Source organism: Carcharodon carcharias, chromosome 9 (assembly GCF_017639515.1).
Source record: "Carcharodon carcharias isolate sCarCar2 chromosome 9, sCarCar2.pri, whole genome shotgun sequence".
NCBI classification, from domain to species: Eukaryota; Metazoa; Chordata; class Chondrichthyes; order Lamniformes; family Lamnidae; genus Carcharodon; species Carcharodon carcharias.
The window spans coordinates 6328730-6353906 of NC_054475.1; the positions used below are offsets into that span (position 1 = coordinate 6328730).

Below are 25177 nucleotides of genomic sequence, written 5' to 3' on the forward strand. Positions count from 1 at the left end.
TGCTCGAAGCAGCTTAGTATGGTGAGCTGGGCCTGGCCACCTCCAGTCCTCACACACTCGGCCGCGTTATGAACATTCTTCTCCTGAAAATGAGAGAAGAGCATTGATTTGTGCAAATTGCACACGGACTCTGTTCACACTCGGCCCACCCCAACCAGAGTGGGACATCTCATTGCTCCAGTTCCCCCTCACCCCGCTGCTGCCGAACACTCACACAAAGATGCAAGGCCTGTTCCCCACCCCCACACCACCTCCCCTTGGCCACATGCTGCCTACATCACATTAGGCACCACACGGTATATCCTTCCAAAGCAAGGAGGCGCAAGCTCGTGGAGCGCAGAGGGCAGCAGATGGTTTGTTGCCACGTCACCTTGAATCTCCCCTCCCACCATCTCACCACCCTGACTAGGACATGACCTGGAGGTCTAACACAGCGCCTAGGTCAGCTCCTCCAGGTTGCCCCCAAACCAGTCATGTGGGACTCAGTATAACACATGCTGCGGGAGCAAAACCCATCTCCTCATCACCCTCTCAGGCTGACCTCAGCATGGGCAATATCTGCTGGTCCATCCAGCTAAGGACACATGTTGTCAATGAATCAATGCTGTCACGACATTCGGACTTGAGGGGGTGTTGGGGGGAGACGGGTGCAGCAAGGGGGTGTAGGCCGACCTGCTGGGTTAAGTGCCCAACGCCAACATGGTCCTCACCCTGCCAGAGCGCAACAAATAGTTGAAGTGTTTGCGACACTGGATCCAGATGCACCGCACCACACCGCGGGAGCTCACCAGCTCCGCCACCTCCTCCCAGTCACGTTTCGTCATGTGGGGGAGCCTCCTCCTCCCATCCTGGGGGACCAACACCTCCCACCGTGCTGCCACCTCCTCGAGGAGGGCAGCAAGGCAGGCATCAGAAAAACGAAGGCCCTGCCCTCCGGCCTGGCCTGCTCACTGGACCCTCTCTGCTGTGGCCTTGCACTGGCCATTGTGAGCAGCATAACAAAGGCTGCCAGGCCATCATTTAAGCAGGATGGTGGGTCACCATTGGACCCGGTGTCTGTGCACGCCCGCCACTGTCTGCCCACTCCCGCTATCCTCAGGAGCTGGGAAATACGCTGGGCGGGCCTTAATTGGCCCGTCAGTGTGAAATCGAATTTGCGGCCCATTGTGGGCGTGGTCAGTTTTACGTCCATGCCCTGGCCCACCGGCAGTGCCCACCCGACGAGGGCAAAGTTCAGCCCCTATGGTCGGATATTTTTTCTCTCTTTTCTTACAGGATAACAATGAGAAATGCAGTATGGAGACAGTAGAATGAAGATCATTTCTTTGTGGCACTGTTGGTTTGTCAACAAACAAAGTGCATTGCAAAACATCAAGGATGACCTAGTCACATACGTGACCTCTGATGATCAGTTCACAACAGAGCATTTGGGTAACCTTCATAGAGAGGTTGTAGGGTAACATGAACAGCTCCAGCAAGAGAATTGTCAGCTCAGAGCTGGTACTGAGAAATATGGTCAAATAATTCCTCATTTGTCACAGTCCAAGTTGCTTAAAAAGAACTATTTGAGCTCAGAAGCTGTGTAAAAATACAATTTGAGGAAACGCTCAAAGCACTTGGTCAATGCCTGTTCTGACACATTCATTTTTACTGACATTAAATAACCTATTTTAAGTTTTTTTTCTCCAGATGCACTTCTGTTCTAAAGAATCACATATTTCACAGAGTTTGCCTTTTAAGAATCTAATGTGCTGGAGATGTTCCATTTTTCTACACCACCTGCTGAGGGAACACAATGTGAAGCTCCTTGGGTGCTTTGGCTAAGTTCAAGGTGCTATTGAATAGAACTTGTTATAAGCCTAAAAAAACCCCATGCGGTTAGTCTCTCGTCATTGATAAGGAGCTCACGTTTCAGGGAGGAGAGAGATACAAAGAGGCAGAAAGATTCAGATCCTGTGGGAAACGCAGAAAGAAGCAAAGATGGATTGAAGATGCTGCAGAAGCTGACGGAATTCACAACATCAACTTGCAAAACCATGAGTGGCTTCTCTTTAGCTCACATCAGCAAAACTACTGGTGACAGCAAAATTTCAACAGCTCTGATTACAAAAATGATTTTAATAGTACCAAAGATCAAAACTTTTTTGAAAGAAAAGAGACTTACTTGATGCAGGCATTAGAATCAAGAGAGTAATTAATTCCATGGTTCTGCACTGTTTCTGGTGGGTGTACTCTCTCTGCCCAGACATTGTATTTTAGCTATGCTCCGTTTGAGTCGGTTATTTTTCCAATTGCCACTTCCTTTTTCATTTTGCAATCTCATTGAGCACTTCCTCTTTTACAATGAGTTAGAGATAGCTCTGGGGCCAACTGCAGAAGCTGCATTTGAGCCCCCCAACCTGATTAAAGGACTGGGTTATGGTTCCAAATCTTTTGGGGGACCTTACCCTTCATAATATTCAAGAGAATTTGATATAAAGTTTAAATATGAGTAATGTTTATATTTAAATATAAGTATTATCAGTTTAATTTTTAGACATATTTATGGTAAACTCTCTGGCTGGAATTTTCCCTGAATCGCACTAAGTGATTCTCACTGGCCGCAATGGTGGGATTTTGCTCTGCATCATCCACCTCCTGGTGTTTCTCGCCTCATTAACAACGCTCGCACTGGCAACACGCCGGATTTCTGGTGGTCCGGCTCGGATTTTCCCACCGTGCCGTGACCACAGCCCTTCCTCACTCCGGCAGTCATATTTAAAGAGCACCAGAGCGCCATCTACTTCTGGCCTTCGAGGACCCCATCCCCATCATCCCCTATGACATCCTCCTCATCGGAGGAGACGTGAAGCTCTTCCATCCCCTCCTCAGCCGGGTCCTCCCCCTGTTGCAGCACCAGGTTGTGGAGCCCGCAGCAAGCGATGATGATGCACGACACCCTCTGGGGACTGTATTGCAGTGCTCCACCAGACCTGTCGATGCTCTGGACCCTCATTTTCAATATGCCTATCATTTGCTCCACCAAAGTCCAGGTTGTGGCATGTGTCTCGTTGTACCATCACAGAATCACAGAATTACACAGTGAAGAAGAGGCCCTTTGGCCCATCGAGTCTGCACTGACACGTGACAAACACCTGACCTACCTACCTAAACCCAATTAGCAGCACTTGGCCCATAGCCTTGAATGTTATGACGTCCCAAGTGCTCATCCTGGTACTTTTTAAACGATGTGAGGCAACTCGCCTCCACCAGCCACTCAGGCAGCGCATTCCAGACCGTCACCACCCTCTGGGTAAAAAAGTTTTTCCTCACATCCCCCCTAAATCTCCTGTCCCTCACCTTAAACTTATGCCCCCTAGTGACTGACCCTTCAACTAAGGGGAACAGCTGCTCCCTATCCACCCTGTCCATGCCCCTCATAATCTTGTACACCTTGATCAGGTCGTCCCTCAGTCTTCTCTGCTCCAAAGAAAACAGCCCAAGTCTATCCAACCTCTCTTCATAACTTAAATGTTTCATCCCAGGCAACGTCCTGGTGAATCTCCTCTGCACCCCCTCCAGTGCAATCACATTCTTCCGATAATGTGACGACCAGAACTGCACACAGTACTCCAGCTGTGGCCTCACCAAGGTTCTATACAACTCCAACATGACCTCCCTACTGTTGTAATTTATGCCTCGATTGATAAAGGCAAGTGTCCCATATGCCTTTTTCACCATCCCACTAACATGTCCCTCTGCCTTCAGAGATCTATGGACACACACGCCAAGGTCCCTTTGTTCCTCAAAACTTCCTAGTGTCATGCCGTTCATTGAATTCTTCCTTGTCAAATTATTCCTTCCAAAGTGTATCACCTCACACTTTTCAGGGTTAAATTCCATCTGCCACTTATCTGCCCATTTGACCATCCCGTCAATATCTTCCTGTAGCCCAAGACATTCAACCTCACTGTTAACCACCCGGCCAATCTTTGATTCTCTCTGTTGCAGTCTGAGGCTGCTCCACAGGGGTCATCAGCCATGTTACCTGTGGGTAGCCTTTGTCCCCAAGGAGCCAACCCTGCAGCCTCTGTGGACCCTGGAAGATGTCAGGGACTTGAGTCCTGCTGAAAATGTAGGGGTCGTGCACGCTTCTGGGGTATCATTCAGTGAGTGGAAGCCTTTGCAGTTCACGCACTGGAGTGTACGTTGCCATGGAGATCTAAGCGCCATGTGAGTGCAGTCAATTGCACTCTGCACCTGTGGAAAACAGGGATCACCACAAGTCCCAGCGCTCTTGCTTCCTGGTTTACCTGACCCTGCTGCCTCTTCATCTTGAGGGTGGTGCCACTCCCTTTGCTAAGCCAGGATCCTCCATTGCAGTCTCCTTCTCTGCTCCCTGTCAGCCATGAGGCATACAGCTAGATCACCAGGCTCCATGGTCCTGATGCTCTTCTCCTGCAATATCAAAGAGAGAGGCGGCAGGGTTTGCATACATCTCCTAAGGACCTCTCTTGGTTAAGCCCCTGGCTCCGGCTGCATCTCAAGGCTTCTTCACATATGTCAGAGAGCGCTGGCCCCCACTTTGATGGCCTGTGTGTCTTGCGCTTCATTGCTGACCAAAACCCCACCCACTTCTGCCCCACTTCAAGACCGATTGTCGGCAGCTTTGGACAGTCTGCATGTTGTACTCTCAGCTCAGCCGCAGGCATTCTCCTAACCCGCGCTGCAAGGCTGCACTGTCAGCCTGAACCATGAGGGTTACTGATCCAAACCTGAATAGATACATTGCAAGGTGCTCCGAGCACCTCCGTCAGTGACTGTTCTATGCCCACCTTTTGCAAGGGGCCTCTGCAACATGCCCAGTCATCCACTAGTTCTGCAGCCCTCTAAAACCCCCATTAATTAGCAGTCTGCACACTCGCGGTGAAAACGTCTGGAGAATTTGGTGGCACATTCATGCTTTTGCATTGCCTGGGTGGGCAGAAATGTTTCAGGGACTCGACTCCAAGCATGTCAATGGAGCTGCTGGGGAATGGTCTCAGCTGCTGAAGGATGGTCAATTTTGACAAGTGCCTTGCTTCTTCCCTCACCTTCCCCCACCTCGCCCAACCTGCCCCTCCCCCATCAGCATGTGCTTCTGCACCCGTATCAGTCTGTGATGCCTTGCGCCCCCTCTGGCCCCACCTGCACTGGAGCCCTTGCCCCGGCACTGCAGTGAAAGCCAGCTGGGAAAAAGCGGCTCGCCTGTGCCCCTCTCCGAATGAGTGACGCCTCTTTCATGATGTTCTACGGGTCATCTTTGCGAGTGCTGCACAGTGTTGGGTGCACTCCCCTCCAAGTTCCCCTTAAAGTTCAGCTCACCAGGTACACACCTTTTAAAGGCAGTCTTAAATCACACCGTTCTGAAGTCACGGTGACGTGGGAATTAAATTTGGTGTGGGAATTAAATTTGGCAATACTGAGATGCAGATGCATTAAAATTAAGTTCCCAATGTTGGATGGTGGGAAACATGGACCACCACTGACGGGGGAGGGGACAATCGCGTCCTTGGTTTACATTGTCGGGAACACAACTAGGATCATCTTGGGATATTTTCCTCTCATGTTACCAAACACGCTGGCTGTAAACCAGAGCGGAAAATTCTGGCTTAAGTACTCGTTCACAATACTGTTTTATGCACTTCTTACACATCAGTACTTCTATAAGCTTTCTCACACACCTATAAAAAACAACATTCTTTTCTGTATCAATCACCAAGGCAACAGAAATGTAGCAGCTGCGGAAATTTTTTTCATGAGCAGGAAAATAACCATCCAATCAAAATTCTCCCAGAATCATTGCCCATCACTCCCTTACCTCCCAGATTGAAATTCCTTATGATCTGTGAAGATGATTTTTCCCCACTTTGTGACTATAAGGGTGATTTGTGTCGGCCAGGGTGAGCTCATCATCGAGGTTAATGGGCCTAAGCTTGGCAGTTTGTCATTTTTCACAATTTCTTTGGAAAATTGAATGTTTGAAAAGTATTTTCATCTGGGTCAGAAACAAACAGTAGAGCTTTCTAATTAACAGGAATGCTGATGAGTGAAGCAATTGCAAAACTTTATGATCCTAAAACAAGTCATCACACATTTCTCACACGTCTCGACTGTAGTGAGAACATGATCAATTTGTGTGATTGCTCCTTATAATCCATTCCCTCCATCCACTCAATCATTTTGATTGGTCCCTTCTGCATCAGTTCAATAGCTGCAATATCTTTCGATACTGATTGTTCGCTGTATTGCAGGCTGAAAAATTAGTGGACACAAACTACTCTGATGTCTGAATGCATGTCTTAAAATAACAGAAGTCTCTCTGCACTGCCTTGATGTGCACAGGACAACACAATTTGTAACTCCACTCACCCCTCTCTCTCCAGGCACCTCACATCCGCAACTGAACAGCCAACACTCACACTCACCCTCGTCCTATTGACCTCTTGCACCCATGCTTGACAGTCACTCTCCACAAACGTTGTCCTTCCCTCCTATTCACACAAAACATTTCTAATACTCATAACTCTCTACTTTCTCTGCTTGCAGGAGAAGGGGGTACACAACTTCTGGGAGAGGCAGATACCCAGGTGGGGTTGTGGGGGAAGGTAGTTGTTGGGGGGAGAGTTTGCCCTTCAGTCACAACCAGCTTGATGGCCACTGTAATATGGCCTTGTTCGACTGTGAAGACAGTCATGTTGGAGGAGGCTGCAGATATCAGCAACAACCGGCTGAGAATACCTGAACCTTCTGGGACATCGCAGCTCACATATGTCGAGAGAACTGATCTTCTGCCTGTAGACCCTGTATTGGGTTCTCACCTTCTTAGAGCTGGATGTCTGTGTCCATCTCTTTGCCTTGTGGACTGGCACATGGCTGGGCAGGAAGGCAGCTGGTGCTGCTGGTGGTGTTGCTCCTGGTGTAGCTGTTGGTGTCAGTGTTGCTGTTGTTGCTCCTTTTACTCTTCCTCAGAGGTGGAAGTTAGAGCTGCTCTCATGCCATATTGAAGGCCTGAGGTGTGTGAAATAACTTCCAAAATATTGGCAATTACCTTGTATGCATTAATCATAGTCTCTGGGAAGGGTGGAATTTCTAATGCTGTCCCATGCCAGGTTGTAATGAAGGCTGGAGGTGAGTGAAGTGCTAGACAGGTGAAATGAGTTCTAAGAAGTTGACAATTAACTCACATGTAGTGACGGCACTCGTTGAGAAGGCATGCAATGGACAGTGGCCTCTCACCTGGCCATGGCTGCAACTCTTCATTTTCACTGTTAAAGACTTCCCAGCCTATCAGTTTCACTGAAGAAGCAACTGTGCACTCACCTAGGTGACCCCACCATGCTCCACACAACTTGGCAAACGTACCTGTTTAATTATACTCAGAATCCCTGATTAAAACAGTTTTTAATTGCCTACTTGAATATTCAAATAACACACCGGACAGCTGCATGTGGGTTCCCCATTTGCCTTCAAATCTGCCTGGGTGAAACTTGGAAGGAGTTGGGATGATATTGGGATCCTAATCTTCCATAACTTTTAGGAGTGATATCTCCCTGCACACACCCAAAACCGCTCCCAAATACATCCAAATTCGTCAGTAAAATTTCCCCCAATTACTTTACTATTTTTCAAAATACTAACAGGACATTTTTTTAACTAGTTACTGCTGGTTACAAGGGGTCAATTATTTTTGTGAACCATTTGTGTCCGTTGCAGAAAAAAAATGCTCCTTAATATAATATCAACAAAGTTTATCATCTTATGTGGTTCATACAATTTCTGGGAACTTTACAAAGCATTTCAAATTGTAATAAAATATCAAATACAATATGCAAAAGTAACTTCCAAAAGCAAGTGAAAATATTCTGGATACTCATGCAGGATTTAGTCAATCTTCTGCGCAGCCTTTGACTGGACTTCTGATCCATTGGCATTTTGTAGCTGATGTTTCCATCTAACCCATCATTTGCTGGCCTGGAGAACTGAATAAGGAATAAATTTAAGCAATTGAACTGTAAAAAATGAATGAGTTGACCTTCTTTCAAAGATGTTTCACTTTGAGAGATACTGGCCAAAAATGTGCAGGTGAGAGGGTGGGTGCGGATATCCTGGACTAAGTGGCAAGATTCGCATAGCGTAACCTCTTATTCTGATATTGTTCAACTTTCCTGGGGTTAGGTTTTGCATGTGGTACCCATGGCATTGGGGCACATCTTGGGTGCCGTGCTGTACAATGCAACACACTGTGCTTGATCCAGGAGCAGTGTTGGTGCCCCCTCCCATCCCCAATTCCATGTCTGCCTTTGAACATGGCACTCATTTTAGATAAGAATATCAGTCTAAGCCTATACCACAAGGCTTGTTATCCTAGTTAGTGGTCTGATGTTAGACCAGTTCCCTCTTTGGTGCTTTTGAACTTCCTGCCCATTTCTAGGCCTCGGGTGTGATTGGCAGAGACTCTGCCCCTTGAAGAGCACCACAGAAATTAATTGATGGAAAAGCCCTAGATGGTCGGGCACAGTTTCACAAAAACAGAAATTTTCCTTGTTGTTCCCATAGATGAAGTATAATGTCATGTTCCAGTATATTATGAACTTTCAATGAATACTTTTAAGAATTGGACACACACGCTCTATTAAAATAGCCGCTGCAAATCATTTGACCTTTGACATGTTGAGTCACAGACGGCCCTGAGTCTCAAGTATATACCTAATTAAATATGGACATTCACTCAGAACCACACATTCAGGGAATTCACACCTCCCTTTGTTTAATGATAAATCAACACAGAAGGACTATAGATCTCCAGCTGACCTGACTCCCTATTTCCCCCTGGACAAAAGGGGGTATTGAAACTCAATGTGTGTGCGACAAACGCGATTGGATCCTACCAAGATTCCAGTATCTTTTGATGGTGTCCCTCATCCAAAGCGGGCTGATTGAATCTCATGGTGTCAAAAGACAACACAGGAAGATTGGAATCAACAGACCCATCTTCCTTTGTTTGCAAAAAGGAGTTTGACTTTGAACTTGTGGAAGTCACATCATGCAGGAACTATTTTGGTAGTCCGCTTCTAAATCAGCAGACATTTCTTGCAGACAGAGTTTCATCAGAAAGCCATCGAAGTAACAGCAAGTCATCCAAGCAGCCGAGGTAATAAACAGCAATACCTTGAGAGTGTGAGATCTTAATAACAGGGAGAAGGAGCCCTCCCAAATCTTCTAGGGATTCAACCACAAGAAACCACACAGCCTGTTAAGAAAGCCTTTGCTTTAAAAGATCTTCATTTCATCTTAACCATTGACTTCATCTAAGAAACACAGGCCTGCCTTGAAAGAGACTGAGATAATTACAAGCTGTAACAGTATATTACCATCATTTGTATCTAATCTTTGTGCATGTACGGGTGTGTGTGAAATGAGCGAGTGAAATGTTGTACTATTTTGGAGTGAGTGAGGTAAATAACATTGTTTATTTTCAAAGTTGCAAGAGCTTGCTGGTGAAATCACTTAATTGCGATACACACACCAATTGTAAGAGAAAACATATCACTTTCATACAATGCATACCGATCACAGGCAGTAAAGGGAAAACATTAATTCTGTCCATAACAAAATATCTACATCAATATTTGTACTGCACTTTTCTGTAATTACAATTATCAAAGTTTATTAATTTAGGTATTAGCATATTGTTACAAGATGCCATCCTCATTAGAACTTGGAAATTGTCTTTGGGAATAGGTGATAAACACTGTAGATTTCAAATTGGTGAGCAAGAACACTGAAACCACACAAGGAGATATCTGGACAGGTGAACAAAAGTTGAGCAAAGAGGTAGCCTTTAAGGACTGTGTTAAATGACAACAGAGAGAGAGAGAGGTGGAGAGTTTTAAGGAGGGAATTCTAAAGTTAAGGTGTAACAGCTAAAAGCATAAGCATCAATGGTGGACCGTTAACACAAATATTCCGGTGATAACTGAAAGACAGATTACTAGATTGTCTTTTGCCACACACGGCCTCATGCTTCACTCCCCTGTCTGATAACTGGGTCAAGCAATCACATAAGGTAGGTTTTTACCATCAGCGAGAAGGTCCCAACAGCGGGAGGAAATGCAAGTCACCAGCAGGCATGGGTGTGCAACGGGACTTCCACCTGAACTTTGCTTCGGGGCTGTCATCCTATTATAGATGACCAGCCGCCCACTTGCAAGAGCTGGAGACTCAGCCAGAGAGCCAGCAGATCCGAAGTGCCACTGGAAGTGTTGTTCACAGCTGAGGCAGGAATGAGGTGTGAGGTCTACAGCATTAGGACAAGAAAAGCTAATCAAAGAGTGGCATGCTAGAGGGAAAATCCCCCAGGAGAGTTCCTCGGGCCCCAGAGGCTGCCTTCCCTATGACCCTCTCTTTGTTGCCTATACCAGACCCCCCCTCCCCCTCACCTGGGCTGTCAGTGGAAGGCTAACTCCATTTAGCTGGCGGCCTCCCAAGTGTTGGGGAGATGCCCCATTGTCAGCAACGATCGCACAGTTCAATGGACCTTAATAGGGGCCTTTACGTATGTAAACTGGCTGCCTGCCTCTGTGGGGCAGGTAACCTGCCTACTTCCACTCCCAAGGTCAGTAAATTTCCCTGATGGTGAGATTGCAATGGGGATTCGACCTGACCCTGGTCTCCAGGATCTTACTGGACCCTCACCTCCCTTTCACTTTCTGGGGGCCATAAAATTCAACCCTTGACTCCGGGCAGTTATGTTCTGCAATCACCCAGTAACAGTTGCATGCGAGGATTCCTTTCTTGGATTTCCATTTGAAATCAGACAAACTGCAGCTGATAAGCACAAAATTTACCCCAAAAGCCGTTGTTGTAACAATGCTTCTTTCGCGAGGAGTTTATGAGTGGCAGGTATTTTCTCTTGGATTATTTACCATTTTTTAAGCCAAATTTTCATTGTGCTTGAACTTTTGAACTGAATGAAATAATTTTGAATATTAGAATCGGAAGTTTTAAAATATTATACTTGGGTCTTTTGCAAAATGTGACCGAAAGAGTACAAACAACCAGAGCACCAAAGAACGGCCAACGGAATGCAGCCCATAAACTGTAACTCTTCAGCTCATCTTCTCTGATTAAACAAGAAACCATAATTAATACAGTGCAAAAGTGCTTATACTCATGTTGAGAATTTAATTTAAAACACATTCATGCAGTAACTTTTCAGCCTCCCAAGGAATTGTGTGATGTCATATGGAATGCACTGAGATTTGTGTGAGAATGGGTGATTTTCCAAGATATGTCCGATCAAGGAGGTCTGGGGGCTTGCCCATGGACACTGGTAAAATCAGCTTTGTATACTGCAAACACCTCCATGCGCTTTAGCAGAATACTAGTAGCCAGGATGAAAGCCACAAGTAAAGTACACGGTATGAAAGAGAACTGAATTAGTAAATGTTAACCAATGCAGTCCATATCCAAATGCAGCAAGATCTGGACAATATCCAGGCTTGGGCTGACAAGTGGCAAGTAACATTTGTGCCACACAAGTGCCAGGCAATGACCATCTCCAACAAGTGACAATCTAACCAACACCCCATGACACTAATGGCCTGTACAATCGCTGAATCCCCCACTATTGACACCCTTGGTGTTACGATTGACCAGAATCTGAACTGGACTAGCCATATAAATACTGTGACTACAAGAACATGTCAGAGGCTAGGAACGCTGTGGTGAGTAACTCAGCTCCTGACGCCCCAAAGCATGTTCACCATCTACAAATCAGGAACATGATGGGATACTCTTCATTTCCCCGGATGAGTGCAGTTCCAACAACAGTCAAGCAACTTGCCACTATCCAGGATGAAGCAGTCCACTTGATTGGCACCCCATTCACAAACATTCACTCCCTCCACCACCAACGAACAAGTGCAGCAGTGTGTACCATCTACAAGATGCACTGCAGGAACTCAGCAAGGCTCCTTAGACAGCACCTTACAAACCCATGACCACTACTTTCTAGAAGGACAAGGGCAGCAGATGCAAGGGAACATCGCCTCCTGGAAGTTTCCCTCCAAGCCACACACCATCCTGACTTGGAAATATATTGCTGTTCCTTCACTGTTGCTGGGTCAAATCCTGGACCTCCCTCCCTAATGGCACTATGGGTTTACCTACACCACATGGTCTATAGCAGTTCAAGAAGGCAGCTCACCACCACCTTTTCAAGGGCAATTAGGAATGGGCAATAAACGCTGGCCTAACCAGCGGCCATGAATGAATAAATTCATCCCATGAATGAATAAAAAAAGTAATTTTTACATTTCAAAATAACTAATTTTAATAGAAGCATCAGTCCACCGGCCAGAAAGTTTCAGTTTTGTTATAACTAACAAAGATCCTTCTACCTTAACAGAAGTGTTAGCACTCATGGCAAAGTCTTGACCAAAACAATGGCCAGGATATAATGCTGCAGTCTTTATTTAGTTAACTATTTCGTAAATGGGGAACATTGGAAGGCATCTTTCAAGAGTCCTTGAAATCTGGCTTGACTAAAAAAGTGACCTGGCCAGAAGAAATAAGACTGGCTGTACTTTGAACTGACTACCTCACTGCCCCTTAGAACAGTGAAGCATTGTAATGCAGTTAACCTTAACCTTATAGATTAGCCTGGAAAAATGTTCTGTGAGCTATCATTGCTCACTTACATGTATTAAAGAAACAAGTATATTTTTCACCTTGTCCACGATTTATGAGTGAATGGCTCTGACAGGAGAAGTGGTGAGAAGTGTAATAAAACGCCTCAGTATTTCCTGTTCTTCTGGCAATTGGGCCTATTGTTCATCTCTATTGTGGCCTATAATAGAGGAAGCTGTTGAACATTATTGTGAAAAGCAAATCCTGTGTACTCTCTACTCTCTTAATTGTGTCTCTTAAATCATTTTTTGAAATGAAAAATTCCCCCTTTTTGCTTTTTGAGTCACTTATTTCAATTGATCATTTCTATTTTAAAGGGGAGAAGCTAGAATAAATTAGCAGGTTAAATTGTGGCACACAGTCACCCTTCACAACTGTTGTCCTTTGTTCTTATTTACACAAGCCATTTCTAACTCTCAAATCTGTACTTTCTTGCCTTGCCGGAGATAGGAGCACAGAACCTCAGGGAGAGATAGAGATCTGGGTGGGGTAGGGTGGGGGGAGGGGAGTTGGTGGGTTGTGGTTGGGAGGAAAGAGTTTGTCTTCCAGTGACAGCCCCATTGATGGCCTCAGACAATATGACCCACCTCAGGGTTGCTGTGAATGAAGTCTTGTTCCAGGAGGCTGCAGACGTCAGCAACAACAATACCATGATAGCCTGAACCTCCTGAGATACTGGTATTCACACATGTCAAGAGAGCTGATTCCCTGCCTGTAGGCTCTGTGTTGCGTTCTGATCTCCTTGGGGTTGGAACTCTGTGCCCGTCCCCATTGCCTTGTGGGTGAAAAGGCAGCTGGTGCTGCTGAGAGTTTTGCTCCTGCCATAACTCCTGGTGTCATTGCTGGCATTGTTGCCTCTCCTGCTCCTCATCAGGGGCGGAAGTTAGAGCTGCATAAGCTGCCCTCATGCCATAAGGTTGGAGGTGAGTGAAGAGTTCGACAGGTGAAGTGACTTCTCAGAAGTCAACAATCACTTGATAAGCAGTGACAGCACTCTGAGAGGGTGGAGCTCTTGATTTTCATAGTTAAAGACTTCTCAGCCTGTCAGTTTCACTGAAGAAGCATTGTGCACTTGCCTCAGTGATACTAGTGATCTCCACACAGCTTGAGAATGTGGTCCACTGTCAGTTTAAACCAGAATCCTTGATGAAACCAGAACTTAACTGCCTACTTCAATATTTAAATAACACCTTTGACAGCTGCACAAGGGTTTCCCATTCACTATCAAACCTGCCCGGATGAGACATGGAAGTGCGGAGATTGATGTCAAGATCCCTACTTTCCGTGGCTTTTTGAGGGATTTAACTCCCCACGTGCACTCAAATCCAACTCCATTAACTGTTAAAACTCCCCCCCATTACTTAGCTAAACGGCCCTTGAGAAATTTCTGGCTGCAAACACAACAACCGCTAGTTAAATTCTCTCAGCAGTGCCATGTTCTCCCAGTCTGTTTCTCTTCCCTCTTCCTGAAGGAGTGAAAAGATCTTGCTTTGGAAATCCAGTCTTGACACCCCAGTAAATGGATGTCCACCCCTGCGATAACCCCAGTATTTGGTACCGGGTCACTATCAGAGCCGGCGTATTTCTGATTTCAATGTTTAAACCTGAGTAGAATAGACTATGTAGAGGGCAGAGTCTTCTGCCTGTCAGGCGGGCTGGTTGGGAGTGGGCTCGGATGGGCGTGGAGCCTATCACCGCCCGTGATCGGCTGTGCGCCATGAAAGAGCGCAGAAACCTCCCAGAGGCACGGCGCTGCTTCGGGGAGATTAAGTTCAATTTGAAACTTTAAAGTAAAGAAACATTGAAATTATTTAGACATGTACCCTCATGGGACAGTGTCAGATGAGATGGGGCTTGTTTATGAAATGTGTAAAAAATCTTTATTAGTTTAATAAAACCTTCATGAAACCTCATTCCACCCCCATGGATGAGGTTTCACGAAGAACCTGAAGGCCACTTGGGCTCTTTGCCTGCCGGCCAACCTTAATGTTCCAGGCATCCCTGTCAATTAGTTCAATTGGTTTATTAATGGCCTCATCACCGAATGGAAGATTGGAATGACACGCAGTGACATCTTGATGCACGCCCGACATCACCGCGCGTCATTTTATGCATCGACGTGCTGGGCCCGCCCCTGCATGCTGAAGTGAAAATTCTGCCCGGACATACGTTATCTTACCTTCCGAAACTTCTAATTCAGTAGAAGTCTTTTCACCCAATTTAAATATTGATGTTTCTATCACACACCAGTATTGTTCTTCATCACTTTTCATTAGGTGATCCATGGTTACTGAAAATATTCCTTGTGTTTTGTTATCAGCCAGTGATACTCCTCCTTTTTCTGGTTCTTCAGTAGAAACCACAGCAGAACATCCATAAATGATGGAATAATTACCTTTACACCATCTTTTAACATGGTACATGTACTTCAGGTCATACTGACAGTTCACAGTGACCGATCCTCCTAATTCTCCATGAACCTTCTTGGGTCCAATTAATTGACATAAACCTGTCGGGTTATTAATAATGAAAGATTATTAATAGCTCTACCAGGATCACAAAAACAACATTTAACCAAATAAACACTCCTATTCCATTGTTACAACAATCTCCTTTGCAGTTACAGATCCGATTCCATGTATAATATCAAATTCCTTGTTCTGAGTCTCATTTTGACCAACACTGTTATTGAAATCACTGCGTATGCACAGTTTTTGCACCCAGTTTTCCCAATATGCAGGCCTGTGATTATCTGTTGTGAGTTGGTTGTGGGGTCAGATTTTCCACAATCAGAGCATTCAAATAAAATTCCTGATGTCATAAAAAATTTATGTTCCTTATTTACACTGATCACTGCTATTAAGAAAGTGTTAAAACCTTGCTTAAAAAAATCCTTCATTTCCATTTCTAAACCCAGATATTTTATTTCACTGGAGCACAAGCTGTTTTTTTTTTGGATCATATGCACATCAGAACTTTGGGAACAGGTGGAGACCTTTTATTCTCCTTAGTGCCACATTCCTCGATATCCTTAACTACTATAAATCTATTGCTCAGTCTTGAAATTCTCACCTATCCAGTATCCACAGTAATTTGTGGAAGGGGCCAAAATATCTATTACCTTTTCTGTGAAAAGTTGCCTCCTGATTTCACTCCTGAATGGATGATCTCTTATTTTAAGATGATGTCCCCCTTGTTCTTCAAACCCCCCCTAGAGGAAACAATTTCTCTATATCAACCCGATCAAATCATTTAAACATTGTAAAAATCTCCATCAGATAAACTTTCAACCTCCAAAACTCCCTGGAATCCATGAGAAGTTTATGCAACCTGTTCTAATAATGTAACCCTCTAAGCTCTGATATCACCATGGTGAATCTGTGCTGCAACCCCTCCAGGGCTAATGTGTTCATCCTGAGATGTGGAGTTCTAAATATCAGGTGGTGTCAAACCTTATAGTTTTATGTTATTGAACCACAACTTCCTCTCCTTTGCAATCAATCTACCCTTGAGATAAAGATCATCATCATCAAAGGGTAATGGTTGATAGGTATTTTTGTGACTGGAAGGCTGTTTCCAGTGGGGTTACGAAGGACTCAGTACTAGGTCCCCTGCTTTTTGTGGCATATCTTCATGGTTTGGATATAAATGTAGGGAGGAATGATGAAAATGTTTGCAAATGACACAAAACTTGGCCACGTGGTTGATAAGAGAGGAGGATTGCTGGAGACTGCAGGAAGATACCAATGGATTGGTCAGGTGGGCAGAAAAGTGGCCAATGGAATTCAACCCAGAGAAGTATGAGGTGTTGCATTTGGGGAGGTCAAATGAGGCCAAGGATTACACAACAAATGGGAGGATACTGAAAGGTGTAGAGGAAGTGAGAAACCATGGAGTGAATATCCACAGATCCCTGAACAAGACAGGCTGATAAGGTAGTTAAGAAGGCATATGGAATCCTTTCCTTTATTAGCCGAGGCATAGAAAAATGAGCAGGGTGGTTATACTGGGATGATATAAAACATTAGTTAGGCCACAACTTGAGCACTGTGTGCAGTTCTGGGCACCTCATTATCAAAAGGATGTAATTGCATTAGTGAGGGTACAGAGGAGATTGACGAGGATGTTGCCAGGACTGGAAAATTGCAGTTATGAGGAAAGATTGGATAGACTGTTCCTTGGAAAAGAGGAGGCTGAGAGGAGATTTGATGGAGATGTACAAAATTGTGAGGGGTCTAGATAGAATGGATGGGAAGAGCCCATATACTTTAGCAGAGAGGTCAGTGACTAGGGGGCACAGATTTAAAATGAAAGGTAGGAAAAATAGAGGAGAGATGAGGAAGCATTTATCACCCAGAGGGTTGTGGAGTCTGGAACTCACTGCTTGAAAGGGTAATAGAGTCAAAAACCCTCAACTCATTTAAAAGGTGTTTGGACATACGCCTGAAGTGCCATAACCTGCAGGGCTGCAGACCAAATGCTGGAAAGTGGGATTAAGTTGGGTGGCTCATTTTTCAGCCAGTGCAGACATGGTGGGCCAAATGGCCTCTTTCTGTGCCCTAAACTTTCTATGATTCTATGATTCTATTCCATTTACCTTTTTGATTTCTCTTTGCACCTGTATTCTAGCTTTTAATGATTTGCTCACTTGGGTTCCCAAACCACTTTGCTTTGTTTCTAACCATCGTGACCACTGTGATTTATCCTTCTCGGGGTCAAAGTAGATAAGATCACACTTGCCCAAATCGAATTTCACTTGCCACGGTTTTGCCCACTAACAACCCATCCATGCCTCTTCTGTTCCCATCTGCACCATTTACCAACGCTCCCTCCAGGCTGTGCAGCTGAGCAGCAGCATGGAAGTCTCCACGCAGGCCCATGCAGAAGCCGGCTCCTTAAGTTACTGCGCGTGTGCAGCTGTGAGCTCAGATTGCCCATGTCAAGATAATCAAAGCAAAAATTCACTCCTAACTTTCTGGCATTCAGGAATTTGATTATACCAATCCCTGTCTTTTCATTCGAGACATTAATAGTAATTAATAATGAATTGTTAAAATTGTGGCTGCAGCACAGGTCACTGGTGGACATCGCTTGACACATGCTGCCAATCTTAGTAACTATACTGTGTCCCCCACTCTCTGTCCTCTGTCCCCTAATCAATTCTCAGCCAGAGTCAAAAGGCTACCTCCAATTTTGTGCACTCTTGTTTTTGCTGATAACCCTATTCATTGAACCTTACCACATGGCAATGTTGAATCTAAAGCTATCCCATCAGATAATTAGTTTGCACTGATATGATCGAGATGGTGCTCATGAAAATTCATTCTCACTGGATTTCCTTGTAAAAGAGCACGGGCAGTTGTCCTGTCACCAATATTTCTCTGTGAGTGAGCGTTAGGAACTATAGCAACATTCTGGCATCCTCCCGCTGGTAATAAAATGCTGTTAAAGTGCACATTGTAAAATGCTGACATCAAAATATCTTACATACTTGCTTATTCGAATATTATTCATGCATCCTCTGCTTTGGATGGACACTGAGTAAATTTTGATGTGGACACGATACCTGACATTGCAGTGTCCCTTTAAACGTGCTGCACTACTATTTAACGTAACCAATAATTGAGCTGCTAAAATACCAACTCCCTCCTCCAGGGACTTTGCAGGAACCAGAAGAGAGCCAGAGCCAGGCTGTGGGCCTACCCTGCATAGGCACATCTGAGGTAGAGATGACAGGAAAACTGGTGCTCCTTTCATGAATGATAGCAACGGGAAATGCTGTGCTGTAAGAAATCCTTACAAAATCTTAAGGAATTTATTCAATTTTAGAGAAATCTTATGAAGAAAGCTCCAAAGCAAGCTTGCTGGCTGTAAATCACAGGGCAGGTCTATTGGGTCAAAGTGCGGTAGCGGGTGGATAAAATGGAGTCCTACCCGCCGACAAAGATGCCGGGTTTTCACGCTCTCTCATCCCGAGCCTGCCTCATTATTCATTCACGCTGTCTCCATGGCGAGCGGGCTCTCATTTGTCCGCCCCGCTGATGCATCACGTTGGCCGCTGTCTTTAAAAGGCAGCCGCTAGCAAAGCGCCCGGGAGACGTGGCCAGCAAAGGAAAAAGGACTGCAGCCCCACCCCCACCCCTGCCCCCGCTTCAACGACAGGTCCCTCGAGCGACTGCTGGATGCTGTGGAGGCCCGCCGGGATGTACCGTTCCCCCGGCTCTGACCGCAGGGTGGGCAGCAAAGTCACCAACCCGGCTTTGGGGGGCGGTGGCAGTGGTGGTCAGTGCGAACGTCCTGCAGAGGAGGACAGCCACCCAGTGTCGCAAATAATTCCTGGTGAACTCAAGTCAGAGTGCAAATTGCTTAAAAAAAATTCAATTACGTGAGCTTCAGAGTCTGTGTATAAAGCAATATGAAGAAACACTCCAAGCAATTACTCTCTTCTGATGTTATTCATTTTTGCTGAACTAAAAATAGAAGTTTTTATTCTCCAAATATGGTTCTGTTCTCAAGAATATCTGAAACAGTTTGCCTTTGAGAGACAAATGTGTTTTAGATTTTCCATTTCTCTATGCAGTTTGCTGAGGGAACTATATGTCAAGCAGCTTGGATCGTTTTGCTAAGTTCAAGGTGCTATGTCATAGAACTTGCTGTTATAACCTAAAAAAAATGTGGTCAGTCTCTTGGCATTGATGAGGAGCTTGTGTTTCGGAGAGGACAGAGCTGCAACAGGGCAGAAAGAATCAGATGCTGCAGGAAAGCACAGAAAGAAGCAAAGGCCAATTGAATGTGCTGCAGAAGCAGACGGATATCACAACATCAATGACTGGTAGTTTTGCTGGTGTGAGCTAAAGAGAAGCCACTCGTGGTTTTGCAAGTTGATGTTGTGATAATCTTTTTTAAAAGATTATCACAACATCAACTTGCAAAACCACGAGCGGCTTCTCTTTAGCTCACACCAGCAAAACTACCAGTCATTCGATGTTTCTGGTCTTCATCAGCTCTTACAAAAGTCCTTTCAATAACACTAAAGATCAAGAATTTTAAAAAGGGACTTACTTGAACCAGATATAAGAATCAAAAGAGCAATTAATTCCATTGTTCTGGCTTGCTTCTGGTGAGTGAAGATGCTGTGCCCACACATAGTTTTTTTTAGCTGTGCTGTGCTTGAATCAGTTGGATCTCTGTGCTGTATTTGTCACTTCCTTCTTCATACTGCAGTCGAATTGACCTGTTCCTCTTTCGCAAAGAGGAAAAGGGATGAGCTGCAGAAGATGCATCTATGCTCTCCATCCCGACCAAAGAGCTGGGTTGTTATTCTAAATAGGTATATATATTCTGGATAGAGTATTGGTTAACAGATAGGAAGCAGAGATTGGGCATAAATGGGACATTTTCAGGTTGGCAGGCACTGAATAGTGGAGTGCCACAGGGTCAGTGTTGGGGCCTCAGTTACTTACAACGCATATTAATGACCCAGTTGAAGAGGCAGAGAGTAGTGTATTTAAGTTTGCAGATGATACAAAGCTAGGTGGAAAGTTAAGCTATGGGGAGTACACAGAGAAGCTGCAAGGGGATATAGAAGGCTAAGTGAGTGGGCAACAAGATGGCAGATGGATTATAATGTGGGAAAGTGTGAAGTTAATCACTTTGGTTGAAAGAATAGAAGAGCTTAATACTTTTTAAACGATGATAAATTTGTAAGTGTTGATATCCATTGTTTGTACTGATACACCTTGTGATTCATGTTGTAAAAGTTGAACCTGATTGTATTTTTGTAATGGTGATTTTGAAATGGTTCGAAATATTTTTGAAGATTTATGAATAAAGTATATTTTTGCAAAAAAAAAGATATTCAAAGAGAATTGGGTGTGCTTGTACAAAGGAACACAAAAAGTTAACTTACAGATACTTACCATTTATTGCAAGGGGATTGGAGTACCGGAATAAATAAGTCTTGCTAGAGTTGTACTGGGTTTTGGTGAGACCACATCTGGAATACTGTGTGCAGTTTTAGCCCCCACAGTTAATAGATTTACTTACTTTGGAGGCTGTGCAGCAAATTGTTTCACTAAATTGGTCCCTGGGGTTGTTCTATAATGAGAGGCTGAGCCAACTGGGTCTATCTTCTCTGGTGTTTAGAAGAATGAGAGGCAATCTCATTGAAATGTACAAGATTCTGAAGGGGTTTGATAGGGTAGAAGCTGAGAGATTGTCTCCACTTTTCGGTGAATCTAAAACACAGGCACAGACTCAGGATAAGGGACTAATCATTTAGGACTGAGAGGAGGAAAAATTAATTCACTCCAAGGGTCGTGAATCTTTGGAATTCTCTAACCCAGCGTATTGTGAATGCTCCAACATTGAATATATTTAAGGCAGAATAGAGAGATTTTTGGTCTTTCAGGGAATCGAGGCTATAGGGAATGGGCGGGGAAGTGGAGATTAAGCTCAAGACCCGTCGTGTTCAAATTGAATGGCAGAGCTGGCTCAACAGTCATACAGCCATACAGTCTAGTCTTAGGTCGTCTAGTCTATAGTCTATATCTTAGGTCGTTGTACATCTTTTGGGCATTTACCTCCAGAAGAGCTGTGGATAAAAAGCAGAGCAATCTATTTCATTTTTAGGCATGTTTATGGTAAACTCTAATACACTGCTGTTTTAAACCCTTATACATTCACAGTTTTAAATGTTAATCACAATAAGTGCTTGTCATGGAAGAATGAGTCCAAAGCTGGTCTTTTACTTCAAGTTGGTTTATTCGCAAGGCAGCTCTTCAGACTCCGCCCTCACCATCCTTGCCCCTCCCCCCTTCTCCTGCCTCTCCCCCTCCCCCTTCTCTCCCCGCTTCCTTCCCTCCCCTCCTTCCGTCCCCCACCGATACATTGACACTATAGGTTCTCTCATGCATTTGCAAAAAAAAGAAACCTTCCCCTGCTGAATTAATCCGCATGGCAACAGAAAAGTGGCAGCTGCGGAAGATTGTTACATCAAGAGGAAAATAACTATCCAATCAAAATTCCATCCAAAATCATTGTCCATCGCTACCTTACCTCCCAGAATGAAATTCCTTATGACTTGTGAAGATGATTTTTCCCCACTTTCCGACTATAAGGGTGATTTGTGTCAGCCGGTTGAGCTAATCATAGAAGTTAATGGGCCTAAGGTTGTCAATTTGTCATTTTTTCCCCAATTTCTTTGGAGGATTTAATTTTCCAAAAGCATTTTCATCGTTGGTCCTAAGAAAGCTGAAAATTATATTCTTGTATTCTAATTAACAGGCATGTTGATGAGTGAAGCAATTGCAAAGCTTTATGGCCAAAATTTTTCAGCTGGCGGGCAGGCTCGATGGGACCGGGCGGTCCGCGATTGGCTCTGCGCTGCCATTTTACGCGGGTGGGCCACTTAAAGCCTGCCCAGTGTAAGACACAGCTGTAGTGCTCAGTGCTACCTGTGCGGGCGGGGGGAGGAGACAGAGAGTCAGGTCAGCATGCGCACGAAAGAGCACTTCAATCTCCCTGAGACACGGAGCTGCTTCAGGGAAATTGAAGGGCTTTTGAAATTATTAAATAAATGGAGTAAAAATGTAATTAAACATGCCCCCTCATGTGAAGATGCTGAAAAAGCAGATGGATATCATAACGTCTTGCAAGACCATGAATGGTTCATCTTTAGCTCACCACAACAGAACCCCTGGTGATTGAATCCGTCAAAGTTTCTGGTCTTCATTAGCTTTATTTATAAAAGTACTTCTTAATAACACTAAAGAACAAGATTTTAAAGAGTAGACTTACTTGGCACAGACAGAACAATCAAAAGAGCAACCAATTTCCATGCTCTGGACTCTCTCGAGTAGACGAATTCACTGTGTTTGGACATTGTAATTCAGCTGTGCTGTGTTTGAATCAGTTGGTTCCTTATGTTGTATTCATCTAGGTGACTCCGTTGTTCAAGACGTTATCAGCTCTGAGCTGGTACTGAGCTGGACTTTCACAATAAGGAGGAGGTCTGGTGCCAGCTGCAGAAGCTGAATCTGCGCTCTCAACTAATGGACTGGGATATTATTCTAAGTAGTTTGGGGCTCTTACCCTCCATATCATTCAAGAGATTTAGAAGCTAAGTGGAGCAATCTGCTTCATTTTCACATTTTAATCAACTGTCATAGGGGAAATGCTTGAACCTATTATTAAGGAGGTAACAGCAGGACATTTAGAAAACCATTACACAATCAGGCTGAGTCAACATGGTTTTGTGAAAGGAAAATCGTGCTTGACTAATTTTTTAGAGTTCATTGAGCAAGTAACAAGAAAGGTGGATAAAGGGGAACCTGTAGATTTGGTGTACTTGGATTTCCAAAAAGCTTTTGATAAGGTGCCACATCAAAAGTTACTTCTTATTACAAAATAAGAGCTTGTGATGTAGGAGGTAACATATTATGATGGATGGAGGATTGGTTAGCTAACAGGAAGCAGGAAGTAATGAAAAGTGGGTCATTTTGGGGTTGGCATGTTGTAACCAGCAGAGTGCTACAGGAATCAGTGCTGGGGCCTCATCTATTTACAATTTGTATCAGTGACTTGGATGAAGGGACCAAATGTACGGTAGTTAAATTTGCTGATGATACAAAGATTGTTTGGAAAGTAAGTTGGCAAGAGGACATAACGAGTCTACAAAGAGATTTAGATGGTTAAGTGAGGGGACAAAAAATTGGCAAATGGAGTATAATGTGGGAAAGTGTGAGGTTGTCCGTTTTGGCAGGAAGAATAGAAAAGTAGCATGTTATTTAACTGGAGAGAGACTGCAGAACTCTACTCTACAGAGGGATTTGGGTGATATGGTACATGAATTGCAAAAAGTTAGTATGCAGGTACAGCAAGTGGTTAGGAAGGCAAATGAAATGTTGGCATTTTTTGCAAAGGCAATTGAGTATAAAAGCAGGAGAGTGTTGCTACAGCTGTACTGAGCCCATGTGACTTTGAGTACTGTGTACAGTTTTGGCTTCCTTACTTAAGAAGGATATAATTGCAATTGGAAGCAGCTCAGAGAAGGTTCACTCGATTGATTCCTGGGATGAAGGTTGAGTAGCTTGGGTCTACATCCATTGGCTTCTAGAAGAATGAGAGGTGATCTTACTGAAACATAAGATCCTGTGGGGGCTTGATGCTGTGAAAATGTTTTCCCTTGTGGGGTCTCTAGGACTAGGGGACACAGTTTGAAAATGAGGGGTCTCCCGTTTAAAATTGAGATGAGGAGAATTTTTTTCTCTCAGAGGGTGGTTAGTATGTGAAGGTCCCTTCCCCAGCGAGCAGTGGAGGCTGTGTGACCGACAAGGGTTATGGCGGGCAGAGATGAAAGTGGAGTTGAGGCCACTATCGGATTAGTCACAATTTTATCGATAGGTGGAGTAGCCAAATGTTCTGCTCTGCCTAATTCTGGTGTTCTTGTGCAAATTCATGGCAAAGTCTAATGCACTGTATTCATATGCAATACTGTTTTTCACTCTTCTTACACATTCACAGAGGGGTCTTGTGGTGCAGCGGGTAACACCCTAACTCTAAGCCAGAAGCCCTGGGTTCGAGTCCCACCCAGGACATGGCCAAGGAAGGTGTGTTCATAACATGGTCAAACAGGTTGTGTATCAACCCGCAAGTCCTTCCAACACACACCAATTGCAGGTGTTGAGAGTGGGGGTGATTCCTGGTCAGCCAAGCGATGGAATGAACATTGGAGCCTCTACCATACCTAACCGTAGCTCCAGAATACAATATGCCAATATAAAAGTGCATGTAGTCACAGCTACACAGACTCCCTGAGTGAACCGTAACACAGGGCAGAATATTTCTGTCAGCGTGTTGGGGGCGGGGCCCGCTTGCCGATGCGAAAGTGACGCAGGATGATGTTGGGGGGGGACCCCCCCGACATCACCCCGCCCCATTTAAATATTCAGGAAGGCGATCAGCTGTCCACCCGCCGACCTGTCAATGGCCAATTGAGGCCATTGACAGGATAATTAAAACAATTAAAGGTCCTGTCCCTGGGCAGGCCAGGACCCCAGCGGGCAATAGAAAAAACATGAAACCTCATCCACCGGCGGGATGAGGTTTCACGTCTGTTTTAAAAACTTTAATAAAGTTTCTGTGATATTTATTAACATGTCCCATCTCGTGTGACATTGTCACATGAGGGGGTCATGTTAATAATTTTTTTATTTTTCTATTTTTAAACTTTCAAAAACTGTCAGTGGTCTCCCTGAAGCAGCACTTAGCCTCAGGGAGATGCGCTCTCTATCCTGCGCATGCTTGAAAGAGCGCACTCTGGCAGTTGAGGAACCCACCACCCCCCCGGAACAGGAAACGCATAGCGCTTCCCACTGGGCGTCACACTGGGCGGGGCCTTAATTGGCCTGCCCACTTAAAATGGCAACAGGGCCCATTTCGGTGACAGCGATTGGCTGCCCGCCCT

General features: G+C 44.7%; 1 protein-coding gene across 1 annotated transcript in view; it reads right to left on the reverse strand.

Annotated features, from left to right (window-relative positions):
* LOC121282007 overlaps positions 1–19894 on the reverse strand; it is a 56850-nt gene extending 36956 nt beyond the window's left edge. Inside the window, exons 1-2 of the mRNA XM_041195320.1 lie at positions 19774–19894; positions 15107–15220 (exon numbers count right to left, since the gene is read on the reverse strand). Coding sequence (XP_041051254.1) covers positions 15107–15220; positions 19774–19858 — 199 coding nt within the window. The 5' untranslated portion in view covers positions 19859–19894. The remainder of the gene's footprint in view (positions 1–15106; positions 15221–19773) is intronic.
* Positions 19895–25177: the final 5283 nt, after the last annotated feature.